Source organism: Anas acuta, chromosome 1 (genome assembly GCF_963932015.1).
Source record: "Anas acuta chromosome 1, bAnaAcu1.1, whole genome shotgun sequence".
NCBI classification, from domain to species: domain Eukaryota; kingdom Metazoa; phylum Chordata; class Aves; order Anseriformes; family Anatidae; genus Anas; species Anas acuta.
Window position 1 is genome coordinate 192,054,817 of NC_088979.1, and position 21,006 is coordinate 192,075,822.

At 35.0% G+C, this 21,006-nt stretch overlaps 2 protein-coding genes across 5 annotated transcripts in view; one reads left to right on the top strand and one right to left on the bottom strand.

Moving 5' to 3' along the window:
* Positions 1-21,006, top strand: part of FBXL13 (F-box and leucine rich repeat protein 13) — a 70,844-nt gene that overhangs the window by 16,265 nt on the left and 33,573 nt on the right. Inside the window, 1 exon segment of the mRNA XM_068670167.1 lies at positions 20,250-20,443. Coding sequence (XP_068526268.1) covers positions 20,250-20,443 — 194 coding nt within the window.
* LRRC17 (leucine rich repeat containing 17) lies at positions 1,367-20,493 on the bottom strand. 4 transcript variants are annotated; one of them, XM_068669870.1, is made up of 5 exons: positions 20,354-20,492; positions 9,662-9,769; positions 7,649-8,519; positions 3,072-3,227; positions 1,367-1,848 (listed from the first exon to the last, which is right to left on the bottom strand). In XM_068669870.1, the coding sequence occupies exons 3-5, from the start codon at positions 8,397-8,399 to the stop codon at positions 1,442-1,444; spliced, it is 1,314 nt and encodes a 437-aa protein (XP_068525971.1). In that variant the 5' UTR covers positions 8,400-8,519; positions 9,662-9,769; positions 20,354-20,492; the 3' UTR covers positions 1,367-1,441. The 4 variants fall into 4 exon arrangements, with proteins under 4 accessions (XP_068525971.1, XP_068525970.1, XP_068525969.1 ...); XM_068669869.1 differs by lacking the exon at positions 9,662-9,769 and adding an exon at positions 8,753-8,889 and having other exon boundaries at positions 20,354-20,487; XM_068669868.1 differs by lacking the exon at positions 9,662-9,769 and having other exon boundaries at positions 20,354-20,493.

A 21,006-nucleotide genomic window follows, 5' to 3' on the forward strand; every position in this document is an offset into this window, starting at 1 on the left:
CAACAGATATGTAAAATTTTGGCCCTGAATCTCTATCCTGCACTCACATATTTCTTACTTATAAAAGAGTAAGATCTTGACCTAGGGCTTGAATGGGGAATATTGAAGCTTTAATCCAGCATCTCCAATTTGTCTGCCATATAAACTTGGGGAGTTACTTATCCTTTCCATGTGTGACAAAGGGTTGATAATATCTATCTTTAACAGACACTAGGTCTAGTTCAATATTATATGGTGCAGACATTAAAAAATCAGAAGTATTATGTAAATGCCAATGATAGTCATTCAGAAAAAAAGGGTTTTTTTTGTTTGTTTGTTTTTCTTTTTGTAAAGGAACATTTAGTTGGTAGAAATTAATTTTATCTTTAGAGCTACTGGCTAGTTAGCTAAGGTGGCTATATGGCTCTGTATTAGAATAGTCACATGGTTTTATGAATATATATTCACATAGACACCAGTTTGATAAAGAGATAATATAATGTGCATTTTACAAATGAGTTGGGGGAAGGGTGAAATTTCAGAATATCCAACACTTTTACTCAAAAACGTTCTTACCTTCAGCTGGGATGGGCACCAGCATATGGGATGCAGACTGCAGCAGTCTTCATGTGTTCCTCTTGACCTAGAAGTGATATCATGTAATCTGTGTCAAGCTGACACGACAACCTAAAATGCCTCCTGGAAAGACTTCGGCACTGCCTATTGCAAAAGGCAAACAAAGCCAATACAAGCAAAACTGGAACTGTATCTTGGGAGTCAGCTGTGTTTCAGCTATTCCTTTTTTCATGCAGCTCAGGTTTGGAAGAGGCTGAACATTCACTTAAGATTGAACAGGAACATTGGCAAATCAGCAAGTAGAACACAACTTCGGGGCGTGAATCCTGATCAGTATAACAACTGCCATTCCTGTTTTTCTAGAGCTGTATTTAAGGTTAGTCTTCATTTTGAGTTTTCATATACAATAAAACAACAGGAAGCTTATACAAAAATCTTAGAAATGTTTTCTGGGAATATTTCAGGAAACTGATAAATATAAAGACCTGGTGATACATTCAAGAAAGAGGTGTCTTGGTCACAATCCTGCAGCAAGTTCCATGTCAACTGTGTTCATGCATAATGTTTATACACTGCTCCTCCCCACCACATATCTACATTTGTGTCTATCCATTTCTACTGCATAGTTTTGAATATCTGACAAACTATTTCACAAGAATGTGCAGAACAAATAATCAGAAACAATTAACCATTGAAGGATGATGTATAAGTAATGCCATTCTGTACTTATTAACTCCACTAAACAGAAATCTTTGTAGGAAAAATAGTCTTACAACAATCAATATAATTAACAAAAAATGTAAACAGCATATTGTTGTTTGTATTTTTTTTTTTTGACAGAGTATCAAATATTTGAATGTCTTAAAAAAAAAAAAAAAGGATTCCCTTATTTGCCTATCACAGTGACAATTACACTGTGCTTTTTTGCTGTTTGAACTGTTTGTCCTTTTTGTCTTTCCCATTCCTCATCATCTTTGTCCAAATCAAAAGTTTCTGGATAAACGGGCAGCTTGTCTTTTGGACACTCCTCGTAGTAACTTCGAACATATTTTCCAACAGACCATCCTTTGTATTCCTCGGGCATTTTGCATTCTAAGCCATTGTAGTGAACATTATAGTGATGCTTCAGCCAGTAGAAAAGATAATGAATGTTGTAATCACATCTCCAAGGATTCTCTCTCAGCCATAGTACTTTCAGAAAGTAAAGATCCTCTAGTACTCCATATTCAAAATTCTGCAAGCTGTTGTTTGATAGGTCCAGCTCCTCTAAGTTGTTGAGTCCTGAGAAAGCAGCTAATCAACAGAGAGATAATTTATTAATATGAATTAGAGAAAATGTGCTTATTTGCAACAGAAAATAACTTCTTCATAGTTATATATGTTAAGTATATATAAATATTGCTAAAGGCTACAAAAAATACTTCTCAAACACTGAACTTTAGAATATGGCTTGTGCCCTGAGTATTGACATTTGTTCTGAATATGCCAACATTAGGGGAGTTGTACTGCTGATAAAGTTACAAAACGTGTATGAATATGCATGTGTGTACTATAGGGATGGAGGAGGTAAATGAATGCTTGATTTGCACATAAAATTCTACCGTTATTGCAGAAATAGAAATATAGCTGGTTACATGTTAGACAAAGTGAAGGCCCAGTAGTTTTTATATGTATGTATGCATTTGTGTATGCATGTATATACAGAGTCTTTAAAATGAATATTTTAAGAATCAGAAGAAAATAAACATGGATCTTCATAATAACAATTCTGAGTCATATTTCAGAGAGCAGTTCATACTTTTTGCAAGTATACTCAGTTTCATTGCATGGCAGAAGGCTTAATTTAAATAAGTTGACTATGTATAATGTTAAACCTCATAAACCTCATTTTACTGATATTACCACTTTCTCCGACTATTTAACTTCTAAAATACTAATAGAGAAGGATCTTATTGCTTCGTTCATTCTATCTCTCCTTTTTTGTGACTGCTTTCAGAATTAAAAACCAAATACACATAGGTAATAAACAAATTGCTAAACAGGGACACGAGTTGTAATAATACATAACTTAAGAGCAATTATATATAGTGATTTTTAATCCAAAATAGTTTAAATACTTCTGGTTTCTCTATAATTTTCTCTCCAATATTATTTAATAGAAGCCTCATTATATGATAACTTTTTAGATTTGGCACAGATACTTAAAGGCATTCAATTATTTGGCATTTTGGTAAATGATTAGCATTCAGTCAGTGAAATTCTATTTTTGCACTTGGTTGGCTTACTATTAAGAAATAGCAGCTAAAAACAATCTCTCTTCACTGACTTCCACAATTAACACATTTCAGTGCAAACTTTTATGAGTTTGTTACAAAAGGTTAAATTTACACTAACTTCTGAATTTTTAAATCCCCATGTTTTTTCTCCCCATGTTTGTATATGACAAAGACAATACCAAAGTTTATAATTAATAAAACACAAATAACTTTTTAAAGAATATTTAAAAATATTCTTACCAGGATCAATGTAAGCTATTCCATTACTGTTTAGGTTTAATACCTTCAGTTCACTGACATCTTCAAATTCTTTGGATCTTAGTTGTCTAATTTTGTTGTTGGACAAATCAAGTTTAACTATATCTGGAGGTATGTTAACTGGAACTTTCTTTAAATCTTAAAAAAAAAAAAAAAAAAAAAAAAAAGGAAAAGACATAACTCGTGTTAGCTGTAGATAATCCTTGCTGCTTAGGTGTCACAGTTGCATTCCACACAGAGCTCAGTCTAGCTTTATTTCTTGGTTTCTTTCACTTTTTTCTTTTTTTTTTTTTTTTCCCCCAATACTTGTGTCAAGATTTAAGATGATTTTTCTTCCTCTGACTTCTATTGCTTTTTTTTATTTTCATCTTTACATTTCATATAAAAGTTGCTGTCTTCATTAGTGCTTATAGTAAAGCATCTTTCTGTGTTTTACATTTTTATTTTAATAGAACTATACTATCCATTTGCATAGGAATGGGGTAGGTAGTGTAGTATTCATACTATACTAAGGAAAGGTATGTGTGAAATGCTTGATTATTTAGATTAAAAAAAGAAAAAAGACAGTAACTATGTAAATAAAGGTACATTGGTATGTGCACATCTTCCATAATCTAACTATTGTGTACGGTCTTACATAGTTTGTTTTCTGTTGCCAAAAGGCAAAATGATCTAAATTTTATCAGCAATAAATGTCAGTTATTATAATATTTAGTAACATATGTAGCTGTACTTCTATAATTATAATTTTGTAGTACTTAAAATAATATTTAATACTTTGCATTTTGTTTCTATACTCATACTTATTATATGTCCAGGCAGCATTTCTAAGCATTCTGTCTATTTACTTCTTTACCCTACTTGAATTATTGGCATTACCAGAGTAGCCAAGCACCTCTCTCTCATCTACATACATACCCTCATAGTGTTTGTTTTTTTTTTTGAAAGCGTTAGAGAAATAATAGCTTCTTTATGAGTAGTATGGGCACATTGTTGAGAAATGCAACTGTCATTTGAATCTTCTCCGGATAAGATTAACAAACCTAATCTTCATGGTTTTTGTCTACTAAATGTTCTAATCTTGGGCTGTTATTACAGTAAAAAGGATGGTTCCTGGATCTGTGCTGAAATTGATATTTCTGAGTTTCTGAAGACATCTAATGCATCAGTCATTCTAGAGCCTAAAGCAACACATCAGAGACTTCTTGCCTTAAATTTGAATTTTACTAGAGGATTGGTATGATAAATACATGTTTTATAAATATGTAAACATTATAAATGCTCCAATCTGCTTTGTTTGGAGTGTTTCCTGCTTGCGCAGATGTCAGTTTCAGTGCCTATTTATCACGAAAATGAATGCAAATAATGCTTGAATTCAGAAACTTGGAGAGTTTTGCTGTACTGGAAAGCAGATTTTTTTTCAAACTACTTTGCGGAAAAGCAAGCAGAAAGTACTTTTGCATCCAACTTTTGGGGCTTCTTTCTTTCTTTTTTTTTTTTTTTTTTTCTCTTTTTTTTTCTCTTTTTTTCTTTCTTTTTTTTTTTCTTTTCTTTTTTTTTCTTTTCTTTTTTTCCTCTTTAATGACCAAAGACATAGGATACTTCAGTTTTGAAGCACTGACTGTTCTGACATATCACTGATCTGATGAGATATGAATAAGAAGTTCTTAAAAAGGTGGACATACATATAGTTATATTTATTTTTCAGATGTCTGCTCCATGAGCTTTCTGGCATTAAGTGGGGTCCTGAGGGACAAAGTGCAGACTTTCTCAAGTCTCCTTAGAGATACATAGTACTGTTATACTGCTGGTCATTCCATCCCCATCATTGAATAACGGGTTATAATCTTTTCTCTCATCTTACAGATGAGAGAAAATGGCAGATATTATACCCTGCTTTCTACTCTGAAATCTTGCCCATGTGGATTTACAGGAATTTTTATGTTTTCTCAGGATTTTGAATGCATTATATTCCTATTTCTGATGAAAATTCCATTGAAATTGTGCATCTGCTGCACACTAATCATATGCAGGGACAAAAAGTACAATGCTTTCATCAAAGACTGCCATATGTTCAGAAAACCCAAATTTCCATGGGATATGTGCATCCAGCTGTCAAGCATATGCACAGTAGATCTGATACTTCCTACAATTGGACTTAGTGTGTGCATGCTAGACATTCCAGAAGTCCAGGAGTGATATAGTTAGCTCTTGACCTGAAGAAGGGAGTCCCTGTACCCTCTCATACACTCCTGTTGCTGTTGAAGTAACTATTTATTCATTGATTATTACTAGAGAAGACAGTAAAGACAGTAATCCTTTTCCTTTTTCTTCGTTTATTTTATTTTATTTTATTTTATTTTATTTTATTTTATTTTATTTTATTTTATTTTATTTTATTTTATTTTATTTTATTTTATTTTATTTTAATTTTATTTTTAATACTGTGAAACTCTTATGAAACTCCCATGAAGATCAGACCACATTGAAGGTTTCTATGATCTATTTATTTATTTATTTATTTTAAAGTAACATTTATCTTGGCAAAAGTTTTTGAGTATTGTTAATGTAGTCAACTTATCTCTTCTATACAACTAAATGGGAAGAGCTGGAAACTCAGTCTTATATCAGCATTTATATTATATATAATTTTTCTGTACAGATGCACTGTTTACTGGGTACATGAGTCAATGATGATGTAATTAGGATCCTATGAAGGATAAATAAGATCTTACCTACAAGGAAAGGTAGGTGAATATTAAGAAATTAATGAATGTTAGCCAATAGAAAAGCATAACTCATTAATAAAAAGATGTGGTAGCTGCATAGCAAAAGGAATTTAGCAGCGAGAAAAAAATAAAAGCATCAAGACTTTTTTATGACATACATAACAGACAACCCATATAATCAAATATTAAAGTGATTAATGCTTTATATTTAGGTATTGTATCCTTATATTGACTTCTGAGCTTCTCTTTGGCATTAAAGTTCAAGAGTAAGGACAAATAGAAAAGTAGAAAACATGCTGAATGATACAAGTAGGCAAAACAGTGATCTAGTATTATAGGATATAATTTGCAGAAGTTGTGAGAAAATCCTCCCAGTCTGGGCTACTCCTTGCAATACATTTTATTTCAGATTTTATAATGTTGAAGAACAACTCTCTTCTGAATTGTTTTGTTCTTCGCTTTGTTTCAGTGTGGCATAAAATATGAGAAATACAAAGCATGAATAAATGTGCATTTTTGTGTTGATAAATGACCCAGCTGGTTTGCCCTTAGGGCTTAACTATGGAGCCTGAGATGCATTTGGGAATGGAATGGATCCAAGTGTCTGAAAAACATTTCTTGAAGGCACTTCAGCCTTGAAATGTTTGTACTGGGAGAAAGAACACAGTGGAGGTATTTCTTTTTGAAGAGAAGCATGCAATTTCTTCCCACAGTAGAAGAAATCTTGCTTAGAATATATGAGGTTGCAATGGCTCTTCTTTACAATTAGGTTCCTTTGGGGATTGTAAGCACAGCTGGCTGCTCCAGTCCTGTTTCACTGTTCCCTTTTGTCATTCTTGCTATCTTTGTGTTTGTACATGGGAAAGAAGAAAATACACTCTGTGCTTCTTTTTATCAGTACAAAAATTTTGGGACAGCTGTAATATGACTGATGAGTATGCTTATGGTTGTAGAATCAGACAGGTGAGGTGCTGGTGCTTTAATAACTTAAGCAGGGGCTTAATTTCATTCCTGTTGATTTTTGCTGTGCAATGAGCATTAAAGAATATTTGTGAGAAATATATTTGCAGTAGAAAAGAGAGAAAAGTAATTAAAAGTACTAGTTAAAGTAAGTCAAGATAATATTGGTACTATATTGGTTTGCTGTAAATAATATACGAAGAAAAGCCAGGGCTATATAATATACGAAGACCAGCAGGGCTAGGGAGGTGATCGTCCCCCTGTACTCGGCTCTGGTGAGGCCGCATCTCGAGTACTGTGTTCAGTTTTGGGCCCCTCGCTACAAGAAGGACATCGAGGTGCTTGAGCGGGTCCAAAGAAGGGCGACGAAGCTGGTGAGGGGCCTGGAGAGCAAGTCCTATGAGGAGCGGCTGAAGGAGCTGGGCTTGTTCAGCCTAGAGAAGAGGAGGCTCAGGGGTGACCTTATTGCTCTGTATAAGTACATTAAAGGAGGCTGTAGCGAGGTGGGGGTTGGCCTGTTCTCCCACGTGCCTGGTGACAGGACGAGGGGGAATGGGCTAAAGTTACGCCAGGGGAGTTTTAGGTTGGATGTTAGGAAGAATTTCTTTACTGAAAGGGTTGTTAGGCACTGGAACGGGCTGCCCAGGGAGGTGGTGGAGTCACCATCCCTGGAAGTCTTCAAAAGATGTTTAGATGTAGAGCTTAGGGATATGGTTTAGTGGGGACTGTTAGTGTTAGGTTAGAGGTTGGACTCGATGATCTTGAGGTCTCTTCCAACCTAGAAATTCTGTGATTCTGTGATTCTGTGAAAAGTAGCAAGGGAGATAGAATATGAAAATAATTCATTCAGTTAAAAAGAATGATACAAACCTTTCCTCTTGCAGTTCAGAGTTGGTACAGGAAATACATAGATGTGGCACAAAGAGGAATCAAATTCTGGTTTGACAGGCTTCTCCTGTTTTATGTTCTTAGGGTCCTGTCTGTCCTCTTCACTACATAGCTGTCCAGCTTTTATCTGTTTTAGCTTCTGATTTTTCAGTTCTATTGGGTGCACACACTTGGCATAATTTCCCAAATTCCTGTTTGTTGGAACCTGTAGCATTGTAACAAGAGTTTCTAGTTCGCAGTTGCAATGCCAGGGATTATCATAAAGACGTAGGTAGTTTAGATTGGGCATATAAATAAAAATCTCCTCAGATAAAGTCTTGATTTGGTTATGCTGGAGTAAGAGTGTGGTAAGTTTATTCAAACCAAAGAAAGCCTGGCTCTCAATTTTTGATATATCATTCTGCTGTAAATCCAGACTTTTCAATACTTTATACTTAGAAAACATATTGTTCTTCAATTTACGAATCCTGTTTCTTGCTAGCAGCATGTGTTTCAAATCCTCAGGCCAATCAGGTGCCACAAAAATCAGTTTTCTTTCCTGACAGTCTAAGTATTTCTCATGAAGATAAGTGTATATATCACATGGTAGGCCTAGGGCATTGCGCTTAACAGTGCTAGATGCTTTCCTTGAGATTCTTTCCCTTTCATTGTTTCTCAAATTCCTACTCCTTGTCTTCCTAAAGTCAGATGCTTTACAAAGAAGTAGAAGTACTATAATAGTAATTACTTGCATCCTGACATTCAGCTAGCAACAGTTAGTGTTTGTGACAACTGGAACGTAAGTTAAAGTTTTTGGTTGTTTCAAACAGTGTTGTTCAGATTTGAGGAGGCACAGCTGAGGTGCGAGGAATCCCTGTGTTGGAAGAAAAATTAAATGTTAGAACAGATGGAACAGGCCTTTTCATGGAGGCTTGTACAGAATGTGCAAATTTCAGTCAATTACCCAATCATTACACTACTTGGAGCTTCACAAATATTTCGAAAACGTAATGTCCTATCTCATTTTTTTTTTGTTTGTTTTACTGTCTGTGATCTAATGTCATTCATTTTGATAAAACATGGCAAACTGTGGAGACCACTTTCTACCTGATTTTGTTAGAAGAGTCTCATGTTTAGGAAAATGCCATCAGGCTGAATCTTCTTTGTATTAAGTTCATCTTGGAAGATAAGTTTGAGAGAGGAGCTTGAGGCTGATATTTTCCAGCTTGCGAGGTGTTGACCTACTGGAACACATAAAGAGCCAGGCCAGGTAAAGTCATTGAGTGTTCCTATCAAACCTGAGACTTTAAAGTTCATTTGGTTTTGAGTTGTTGCTTTTGAGGTTGAGTCCCATTTTATCCTAACTAGCTTTGCTACTACCAGGTGTCTCTCATGGTCCATGTCAAATAGACAAAGTTGGCTAGACTGCTCTGAGAAGGACCCAAATAGAAGGACCCAGTCTTTTTCAAAAGCATCTGAGGTTATTGTATGCCATCTGAAGGCAGACGGTGCAAAGGGAACCTGCAGGTCCTGGCAGTGGCCTGCTTCAAACCACTCCCAGGTCTGCCCACCTGAGGAGGCAGAGTGTAGAGGAGTTAGCCAGGAGCTTTTGCATTTCCAGGGAAGCCAAACACAATCACTGGTGAGTATTCTTAGGGGAAGACAAGGACTACTTCATGCAACCATGTCCAAAATTGCCCTCGTATTGTTAGTAAGATTCTAGCCTATGTTTACTCCTCAATTTTTTGCAGTGCTCCTATGCAGTGCCCCTTGCCCAGTCATTTTGGCCACATGGTTGTTTCCTCAGAAACATTTTAACCCCTGAAGTTTTTAAATTATCTGACTTTTCATCTCATATATTTCGTAGTTTTTGTTGGTCACCATCATTCCTTCTGATTTTTTTTTTTTTTAATTCTTAATTTTTTGGAATTCTTTTTTTTTTTTTTTTTTTCCTATGACTGTGGACATCTTTGCATTAAGCTCAAATTTTTATTTTATTTTATTTTTTTTCTTGACCTTATCACTTAAGAAGGTGCAATGAATGCAATCTTAAATGCAGATCATTGGAGAAATATTCTATTTCTGAAAATCAGCTGTTCTGGCCTCAAAAAACCTTCTCTTCATCTGGAAGAAAAGTTGCATAATAAATCAGCTAATATTAGGTAAAACCCCTCTGAAAGCAAAGCAATCTATAATGTTTAAGCAAATTAATAGATCAGTTTAAATCACATCTGGACTGTAGAGCGTTCCCAGTGTTTGTGTAGTTCTAACTTATCATACAAATGGAACAGTCCTGTCTGTGCATGTTATTATATCCCTCCAATCCATGTGGCCAGTTGTCAATATTTACTTAACTTTTAATAACTTTGAAAATCTGTTGATTGTTTTTTCCATTTTGTTCCTGTAGTTGCCAGATGTCTATCTGCATTCAGATTCAGTTAATTCATAGAGTGCATTGCAGGGATGACTTTACTCCTTACATGAAAAAATGAAATTTTGTTACTTTTTGGCAGTTATGTGCTACTCAGTGTAATTTGATCATGTGTTTTAATAACTTCAGTCATAACTGTGATCCTCTGTGTTGTTTTGAACTGTTCACCATTCTGGTAATGTGAACACTCACTCTACCAGGAGAGCTTGGAAATAGAAAAAATACAACTTGGAGAAGGAAAAGTAATAAATAATTATGAAAATATTCTTTCCCTTTCCTTTCCATCTCCTGGGTCTTAATTGGCATTTATTACTAGTCTTATATCCTGCCTGAAAACTAAATTATAGTCAGCAATAATACCAAAATGTGCAACTCTCTCAGTAGCATTTACAGGTTGATAACTATGTCTCATTTAGTGTTAGGGCAAGAATAATATGTGTGTTGTTTCTGTGGCTTAGCAGCCTTAATGATATTTTTCATTGCTTAGATTCTTTGGAGTTATGCAATCGCTCTCAGGGATCCTGAGGGATCAAGGTCCTACTCTTCAAAAATGCATTGAGTTACACGGTGTAACAGGATGCCAATGAAGTCATAGTTCCAATAGAAAAATAATGTACAGACCTACTGTTGGACTAATCCTTGACTGCAATTAAAAACATGTATTTGGCTTGCCAGGTGAATATATATTTTTAAAGATTTTTATGCATTTCTTTTAACTATATAAACATTTCATACTACATTTTCCATAGTAGATATCTCTATCAGGTTTACTTTTTGTTTTCATTTCAGTTTAGACAAATTAGTTGTTTTTGAAGATAAGACTAAGGCAAAATATTATGTGTTTAACAGGAGTTTTTGCATCATTACCTTTGAGAATAGACTTAAAATTGGGCAAAGAGAGTGGCTGTGGGAGGGCTGTTTCTAGTTTCAGACATCTACTTTTCTTTATTGTATTAAAATTGCAAAAATCTCTGAAAAGTTGTAGTTTCCAAAAATTATATATACACATTATATTTACACAGAAGAGATATCAAAATTCTCTGAAATTCCATACATGCAGATAATTAGTAAGGCATTTCCTACATTTTGTCTGGTTGCTGCACCTCTACTATCAGATGGAAAAAACATTTCATGTATACAATCAAATTATGGTATCACAATATGTACTGAGGGAACTGATAATTTATGTAGAAAACTTAATTCTGTCATTTCCTAACACCAAATTGCTTAATTAGGTTGCTTTCTCATCTTTTGTTAACATAAGACAGAAAGCAGAAAGAAAGCTAAGCCAGCAATTAGTTGAAAGAGTGTAAGAAGAGACGTTTCCTCTGGACAACTTCAGCTATGTATTCTAGGTTGTTTTTTTTTTTTATTTATTTATTTTTTGTGTGTGTGTGCATGTTTTCTGTTCACTAATCTGATATGGCAATAGTTTCTACTAGGATATTGACCTAAATGGACTGAATCTGTGATAAGAATTCTTATGTTTCCATGGCTCTTTTCCAAGTTCTGAGAATTTGAACTTTTAAACTTTCAAAAGATTTTTTTTAGGTGAATGTAAGAATTTGCAAGACTTAACTCTTTCTGAATGCCAGGGACTAAATGTAAGTAATAGAAATTTTCTTCACAAATCTATTTCATAGTGAGAAGAATTTTTTTTTAAAAAAGTTCTTTTGTTATTTGGGTACACGAATCTCACTGATTTTAAGCAAAAAGTGTCATGTTCTTAACTAATTAGTTCTATTTGAAAACAGAGCTTTTTAGTATTCAGAGGTAATCAGAGAAGTTCTCATTTATTTTATACATTGCTAGGGGAAACTTACGTTCAATGTGAATGAAGTTTAATAAAAAGGCTTCAAAATTTCACCAGACTCTTGGGAAGTTCTCACTTATTTTAAGTTTGGAGTTGTCAGCTACGATATTTTAATCCTACATTATTTCTAAATTCTTTATTGCTTCATTTGTTAGTACACCCCGGGTTCTCAATAGGTCTCGCTAAATTTCTAGGTATTTGTGAGAGCCTTTATGTGAAAGGTGTCTAAGTGCAATGACCATTATATGTTTTGTCCATTCTTTTTCCTTCAATGTTTCCTTCAATATTTTCAGTATTACATCATTTTGCCAATATGTATTTGATACATACCAGCAAGTATGTTCCTATGTGATGCCTGGACCTAGTTCAGATAGCAAGGATTAAGATTTGTTCTCAGTATGAGCTGTAAATGACTTTACCCTGTGACCCTGTGTATTTGGAGGAAAAACATTTAGCTATGACTTTTAGCTATGACTTTAGCTGTACCATGTGATACTCCATGCCCATTTTACTAATTATTGCAGATGAAGCTGGTGAATCAGCATTCCACTGATTAAATATACCCAAGTATTCTTTTGAAGTATTGAAAAGAACAAAATTTTCAACAAGTAGCAAAATTTGACAGTAGATTATATCCTAATATTATATTGTTTGTCTTAGACTATCCGACTATCCTATTACATAGACCATGTGAAGAGATGTTCAAAATGCTCCTTTTGGTATGGTCTTAAAACTTGCTGATTATATGCAATTCACATCTGAATACACATAACATTAATGTTATGTGCTATTAAGCATCTCCCAGATATAATTTGATTCAGCATGTTTCCACATAAAGCAGAAAAAAAACAGTGCAAACCTTATTTAAAAAGTCTCTTTCTCTCTTTTTCACTGATATTAAATGTATTCCTTTCCTGGATTACATCAGATGTTTAGCTTGTTATAGAATATAGAAGACTTTTCAGAATATTGTTAGAATTTTAATTAGGTTTAATAAGGCAGTAGCTTCTGACCCAACTATTATGTAGTAATGCATCATATTAAAATTCTAAGAACTCTTCCAGGAAGAAGAAAACAAAAAGAAAAAAGAAAAAGGAAAAAATGAAAAGAATGAACGGGCATAAAATAGTGAAATACCATAAAAAACTTCAGAATATCATATTTTGGCAAACTCAAAGGACTGGTGAAATTGGTGAACTGATGAAATTGTGAGGTAAGAGATACTTAACAATATTTTCAAGGAAAGAAATGTGTTTCTTTAGATTTTGAAGCTAAATTAACATTGAAATTTAATTATTTAAATATTTAAATGTAAACGTTAAATATTCAAATATAATCGTTTAGGTTTTAAATAAAAAAAAAAGATAAATTTCAACTTCCCAAGTGTAATTTCATTCCATAATGTATATATACATGTTTTGTTATGATTTCTGAATTTAAAAGAAGGCTCTTTTAGTAGTATTGCATATTTGGTTATGTGATGGATATCATTGATAGAATAATCGGTATGCAAACATCCACCAGACACAAGACTACCACATAAAAAGAATCTCAAACATAGGTTTTCCAAGAATAGACCTGGCAAACATCTGTCAAAGATTGCTTAGGCTTATTTTTCTATCTCCACTGGAGGTTTGGACTAAGATGACCTATTAAAATCTCTTCAGCTTTTATTGCAGCAGCTTCAGGTCTTTATTGCCATAATTAAATATAATACTTAATTTCATGAGCTGCTGATTCTCTCTTTTCATCCAGCTTTCTTCTTTTCTGTGAAGTCTGTCACAAGTATCTTACTGATCTGCCAGGTTTTTCATGACTGATTTTAAGCTTTTTTTTTTTTTTTTTTAAAAAAAAAAGAGGAAAAAAAAGGGGAAAAGATACGCAAAAAATTTCTGTGTCCTCTTTCAAGGCAGAGTGATATTGCAGATCATGTATATGTACCTCAACTAACTTCAGACAAGAGACATACAGATAACAATTAGAGCATGACAGAGCAGGTGGTCAGTCTAATATGACCACCTGAAAGTATATGCTTTTTTCACAGTATGCGCTACGTCCTTTCACTTCCAATTGTGACTGGACAGGTGGACTTCACTGTGGTCATCTCAGGAGAAAAATTCAAATGATTAACCATTTGATAATATTTTTAGCCTTCTGATTATTAGCAGCAACATAGTGTGTATTGAGAACTTCATTCTGGACTAGTCATAGACTCATTTAGGTTGAAAGGGACCTCTGGAAATCATCTAGTTCAACCACCCAACCAAGGTAGATCCAACTAAGTTAGGTCACAGCACCTTTTCTAGTGCAGTTTTGAGTATCTCCAAGGACAGAGATTCCACAACCTCTCTGGGCAAAGTGCTCTGATTTTGGCCTCCCTCGTGGTGAAAAAAAATTCCTAGTATCTAAACAGAATACACTATGTTGTAAAGTGTCTTCAGTCTCTTGTCCTTTAACACTTTCAAAAAGAATCTCTTTGTGTTTTCTATACTCCCATTTGATAGTTACAGAGAGCAATAAGATCTCTCCCTTAACAGTCACTTCTTCAGGCTAAACAAAACCAATTTTCTCAGACTCTCCTTGTACATCATGTGCCTCTAACAATGTTGGAGGACCTCCACTGAGAATGCCAGAGAATGCCAATATCTTATTGTACTGGGGAGCCCCAAAAGGTTGCTGTCTCACAAGAGACAGTTCTGTTCTTGTTTCTTATGAAACCATCAGTTCTCACAACCTCTGTCAAATAGAGGGGAATAATTACTTCCCTTGACTTGCTGATTAGACTCCTGCTAATACAGCCTAGTAGGTATTAGCACATATAGGTGCTAATATTATGTAGTTGGCCACCTTTTTCATGAGAGCACGCTGTTGATTTACATTGAAATTACTATTGACCAGGATTCTCAGATGCATAGGTTTGATAGTCCAGTTCTGCTTTATATCCAGTCTGTGCCTAGCCTATTTCATAGGATTATTCCATCCCAGATGTGGGACTTTTCATTTGTCTTTTTTGCATTTCATGAGGTTTCTGTCTGCCTATTTTTCCAGACTAAATCTCTCTGAATAGTGATCCTACTCTCCCATATATTGACACTCTCCCAGTTTGGTGTCTTTTGTGAATTTGCTGAGAAATGCACTCTGTTCTGTCATCTAGATCATTACTAAAGAAATATTGACCCTGGAGGGATGCCAGTTGTCACAAGCCACCAATGGAATTTATTACCATTAGTGACAGTCCTTTGGCTTTGTAATCCAGAAAAAAATTAACTCACTTTGAAGTCCACTTATCCAGCTTATGTTTTATTTCTTTGGCTATAAAGGATACTGCATTGAAGACCTTGCTGTAGTCAGGATAAACAGAAGCTGCTGTTTTCACCTTATCTGAAGATCCGGTCATTTCATCACAGAGAGCTATTATCTCAGTGAATAATGATGTATCCTTGGTAAATTCACGCTGGCTGTTCCCTATCACCTTTTTATACTTCATGTGTTTGGGCATGGCTTCAAGGATTGTTTGCTACATAACCTTCCTAGGGACTTAGGGGAGGCCGACTCGCTGTAGTTTCCTAGATGCTTCTTCCTCTTCCTGATGGTGGATGTGACATTTCCTTTCCTCCAGTCATCTGGGAATTTTCTCTGCTTACTTAGACCTTTCAAAAATGATGAGTGAGGCCTCTCACTCTATATTGGGTTTATGTGGCAAGGTTTTGGTAACTGGGGGGCTGCAAGGGTGTCCTCTGTGAGCAGATCCCAGCATCTGCCCCGTGTCAGATCAGAGCCAGCTCCAGCCAGTTCCAAAAGGGATGTGCCACTGGCCACTGCCAGCTGAGCCAGGGAGCCACGACAGAACAGATCTCCATACTGCAGCCTGTGGAGAAGCCTCTGGTGGAGCAGATAGATTTGGCCAGGAGGAGGCTGTGGCCCATGGTGATGAGCCCATGCAGAAAGAGGAGGTCTGGCAGGAGCTGCTGCCCATGGGGGACCCATGTTGGAGCAGTCCATTCTTGAAGGATGAATCCCATGGTACAAACCCATATTGAAGCAGTTATTGAAGAGCTGCAATCTGTAGGAAGTTCATGTAGGATCACTTTGAGAAGGATGGCATGTGGGAAGGACCCCATGCTGGAGCAGGGGAATAGAGTGACCATGAAGGAGCAGCAGAAAAAGCGTCACTGACTGACCAAAACCCCCATTCCCCATGTCTCTGTATCACTCGGGGGGAGGACATAGAAGGTATTTTTAGTTTGCTTTTAGTTTCTCACTGCTCTAGGCTGTTTAGCAATAATTCATATTAATCTCCCTACTTTGAGTCTGTTTTGCCCATGACAGTAATTGGCGAGTGATCTCCTTGTCTTTATCTCAACCCTTGATTCCTTTTCCATCATATTTTCTTCCCCTCTTCCTTTGAGGAGGGGGGATGAGAGAATGGTTGTGGTGAAGTTTAGCTATCCATTGGTATGAAACCATCACACAGTGACAGGAGCCAGCTTTCTTAGTACTCATGCATCTCACCTGGTCTTACTTCCTTAAGTGCTCACTGATAGTATCTTCTATTGGGGGCGTTGCTTCACTCCCTGACTCTTCTATAAGGCTTCTGGCAGGCCTGAAGGCATGCCTAAGGATTAAAACTGAGGCAAAAAAGCCATTATGTACCTTGGCCTTAAAGGTCATCCAGCTCTCCTGGGCTCTCCTTTTGCCCTCCATGGCACTGAGATCCAATTACCATGAGATCCTTTCAAGTAGACCATTGAAAAAGTCAAGATTTGCTCTCAAGCTTAGGCTTTCTCTCACAATTTGTCTTGCTGTCTTCTCTCAGGATTTTAAGCTCCTCTTTTTCATGGTTGCAGTAACCAAGACCACTCCAGTTCTTCACATCCTGGACCATTTTTTAATTTTTTATTTGTGAAGTCAGTGCAGCAGAACATCATCTCTGGACTGCTCATCAGTCATCTGGATCAAGAAATTGTCTTCAACACACTGCAGAAGTGTTTAGATTGTTTGCAACCAGACATGTTGTTCTCCCAGAAAGTTTCAGAGGGATTTAAGTCTCTCATAAGTAAGGTTTCCTCCAGCTGTCCAAAGATGGTTCCATCTGCTTTCTTGATCAAGCAGTCTGCAGCAGATACCTACCACAATGTAATGCTAATACACCCATCCTCTAATACTAGTTTGATTAACAATATATGCCAGCCTACTCTATATATTTCACAGAGTTCTACAGAAACTTTAAAGAGAGCATACTAGTCAAAAAATTTCTATGGCATGTCCAGTTACTATTGATGATGTAAAAAGTTTGTATGAAGGTATGGTCATAAAAATGGATTTTTGCTAGAAAGGATTGTTGATAAGTGTATTGTGTGAGATAAGTACTTGTGTGCCAACTGGGAGAAAAAAAAAATGTTGTTCTAAAATCTTATTTGGATGATTGGTTACAGAGTTCTGCCTTTCCTGCTTAGATATATTCTTCTATGAAGCTGAAAGATTGCTTGGTTGGTTAAAGATTGCTTGCTGCATTAAAGGCTGCCATAAAGGAAAAGAAGCTTGATGACCCAGGATAATGGCCTCCACAAAGCAGTGTATAGATTTTGAAGATAGCTGAAGATTTTTTCTCTTTCCCATGAGGAAAACTAATGTTCTCCTTTCAAAGTCCACAAAGTCTAGAAATCTGTTTTTCTTTTGTATTTGCATAATATAGTTTTGTTCCTCTCAGTCTATAATGCAGTATTCTCAGATTACTAACATAGCTTCAACAAAGTTTTCTGTTGAGTGTCTCTAGTCCTGCCAGTCTCCTCTTCATCAGTTTTATTCTCATCATAATCTGTGTTTTCTCCATGTTGGTTAATATTTTGTCTTTCTAAATTATCACATAGTTTTACTGATGTTTGGAACAGCTGTTCTATATGTAATCCTAGCCTATGTTATTCTGGTTACCTAAGTATTCTGTTACCACCAAAAGTCAGATCCATGTATTTCATTTGATATGTAAATCACATTTCAGCAAGGAAGCATTCTCCAGAGTAGATGAAGCTTTCAATGTGATAAAATATTTGAAATAAAAAGGAAAATTCTTCTCTGGTAAAATACTGGTATATATTTTGCAATTAACATGTACCTCAGTAATAGTAAGCTTTTCCAGCCACACATTATGTTCCTGGTATAAAAGTATAAGATACTAGTCTTTTTATTGACAATTTTGGGGCAAAAATGAAAGATCACTGTTTCTGAGATTACAAGGAAGTTAAAAAATTCACTGCCCTGTGAAGACTTTCATAGCAGACACACTTCATAAACAATTCATGTGCCATGTCAAAAAACACATCTTACCATAGGTCCTGTTTAATAAGGTAACTAGTACAAAGTTCTTAAAGGTGGCAGTATTGTATTTTGTAGTATTGTACATGAAGTTTGCTATTGTATATCAAATGTCCATTATTGGAAAAATGAACAAGTATAGTCTGAAAGTGGTGAAAGCACTCCATTTTTGATTCTCTCCTATGTTTCCACACAAAAATTTTAACCTCTGTATTAAACAATATGAGTCATCAGGTACAGTTTCCCTCTGAAAAGTTCTTCTGCATATGGTAGACATGAATATCATCTATTTGGAATGTGTGAGAAGGTGATTTTATCAGATTGCATTTAAAACAATGATCCTGAGACTGCTAATGCCAAATTAATCAAAAGAGCCAATATGACACAATTACTGAAGAATTCAGCTGTAACACAAAACAAGGATTTATTTTAAAACAAGTCTACTTGCTCAAACTTAAGTTCTAAGAAACCTGTCACTTTAAAAATGGCAGAAGTTAATACAAGTCATGTATTAAAAGTCTCAGGTCATAAAAATGGGTCATATGACCTGCAAGGAAAATCAGTGTCTCTTCAAGAGTACTAGAAAGTTTTGAACAGCATTCAAAATGCAGTAAGAAAGGCTTCTCTGTACCTTAAGTTGTGCAACCTTGTGGCAACATATAGTTTTAAAAGTTTTTAAACTGCCAGTTAATAAAATTCTACTATTTTATTATCTGTTTTCTTAGATGTGTTTGGAAGTGTACTCTCTCAGAGTTTGATTTTCTCCACTCAACTCTGTGGCATATGTCCCTAAAATGCAAAAAGACATGCTTCTTTCAAGAAGCATACTTATATTTCTGTACTTAATGTGAAATAAATATTTCTATTTAGTAAAAAAATACAAATGCATGACCTCATATTCTGTTGTGTTTTTTTTTTTTTTTCTGTCTTATTTTCTTTTTTTTTTTTTTCATAAAATGTAATCTTACATTTCATTTGTAATATTTTTGTATTATCATTTTTACAGATAACATTTTTTTCCAGCTTCCTCTCTCTCTCTCCCTCTTTTTTTTTTCCCTGTTCAGTTCAAGACAGCATGTTTCCCCACTCTATATTGAAAATATAAAGTCAGTTCTGAAAATTTATGCCACTCCTTAAGTAGTCAGTTCCTCAGTGGGTGTTCCTGTCCTTCTTCAAAATGACTTTTTGCTGACTTGCAGAACTGCAAATGTAGACTAAATGTCTACCAGAGCAGTGGGTCCTAATTCTAGGCTCTGATTTTCTGTATGTTTTCATTTGTGGTGCTTGTGGCAATAGTTATTTATTCCAGTTAGAAATTTAGTTCAGTAAAATAAATAGTTTTCAGTATGCTACAAACCAAGTCTGCAGAAGGAAACTTAAATATATTCTGAGTATAGATTCTTAGCTTTTACAGCGTGCTGTAGATTAACATTTTCCGTTTATACAGTTTGCTTTCTTTTAGCTAACATTTAGTATAAGGAAATATTTTCCAAAAGAACTGATTAGAACTTTAGAAAACATTGAAAAATATGAGATATAGGCACTTAATTCACTTTTGTATCTCTTTCAACTTTTCAGATTCTTTTAATAGTACTCTTCTAAATAATTATATGAGCAGAGAAGCTCTAAGTGTACATTTGTGTTGTTAACGTCCTTTGACAGAGCTCTGGTTTTCATTTCCACCAGGCACTGCTTGTAAAATCAATGGCAAAGAGTCCACCAAGCTTACACTGAGAAGTCTATTCATTTTCAAAATATGCACACAAAAATCACAGTTAATTAAAAAAGGATGGTTTTGCAGTTGAGATAACTTTAAAATGATATTGTTTTGATACAGTGAAATATGCTGTATGATAGTGCTATTCCCCACTAATATGCAATTCATGGAGCAGAGGAAAAAGTGCAGCAGAAAAACAAAAGAATCTTTAAAACCTCAGCAAGAAGCAAATTCTATTTAATGTATAACAGCATTTCCTACAGTAATTTCCAGAATATTTTAGCTATAGCATTTTATATTCTTTCATTCTGTAACATATTCTTGTAATAAGCTGCACTCTCTCTCACTCTTTTAATTTTGAAAAGGAGCTTTCCCAGTTTGCAGTATCTGAGTTTATCTCCCTGCAAAAAAATCACAGACAAAGGTTTACAGTACCTGGGCTCTGGAAGAGGATGTCACAAGCTCATCTGTTTGGACCTTTCAGGTTGCATTCAGGTTTGTACTTCACGTCTTTCTTTCATTCTGTGAAGGAGAGAATCCTTTATATGACTGGCTGCATCCTGCATTCATGGTATACTGAAGCAGAACAAGCACTGCAGCAGGCTTCCAGGGTTTTGAATTACATGACTACAGCTGTTTAAATTTTACTGAGGAATAATAGCACTATAGGTTTGGATCACGTCCAACAAAGTGTCAGATCCACAAACAGCTAGTACTTACTGCATAATGAGAACAAGGCTTGCTTTTTGTAGCCATAAATAGACTAATTCTATGTTATGATTAGTTAGGATTTTAAATCAGGAGGTTTGGAAATGCAGTTTTTGCTAAGGTATAAAGAAATAAAAGACACTGTGCATTGGAAAAATATAAATTTTCACTTGAGTTCCTGAAAAGGAAATTAATTCAAAAGTGAACTTCCCTCAGTATTTTATAATGATTTAAAATATAGATTGAAGTAGTGTCCATAACTAAAACTAGTGTTTTTTTCTTTTTTTTTTTTTTTTAAAGTGTATTATTTTATATCTTGAAATGTGCTACAAAAGTATATGTAATACTAAACTGTAATGTAGTGAAAGTCTGCAGTGTGT

What these genes read in the sequence shown, in the direction of transcription:
- LRRC17 (XM_068669868.1), bottom strand. Translation starts at nt 8,399, where the DNA reads ATGCAAGTAATTACTATTATAGTACTTCTACTTCTTTGTAAAGCATCT. An exon ending in TCTGAACTGCAAGAGGAAAG is followed by an intron (nt 3,228 to 7,648) that starts GTTTGTATCATT and finishes TTTTTTTTTAAG; the next exon opens with ATTTAAAGAAAGTTCCAGTT. An exon ending in AATAGCTTACATTGATCCTG is followed by an intron (nt 1,849 to 3,071) that starts GTAAGAATATTT and finishes TCTGTTGATTAG; the next exon opens with CTGCTTTCTCAGGACTCAAC.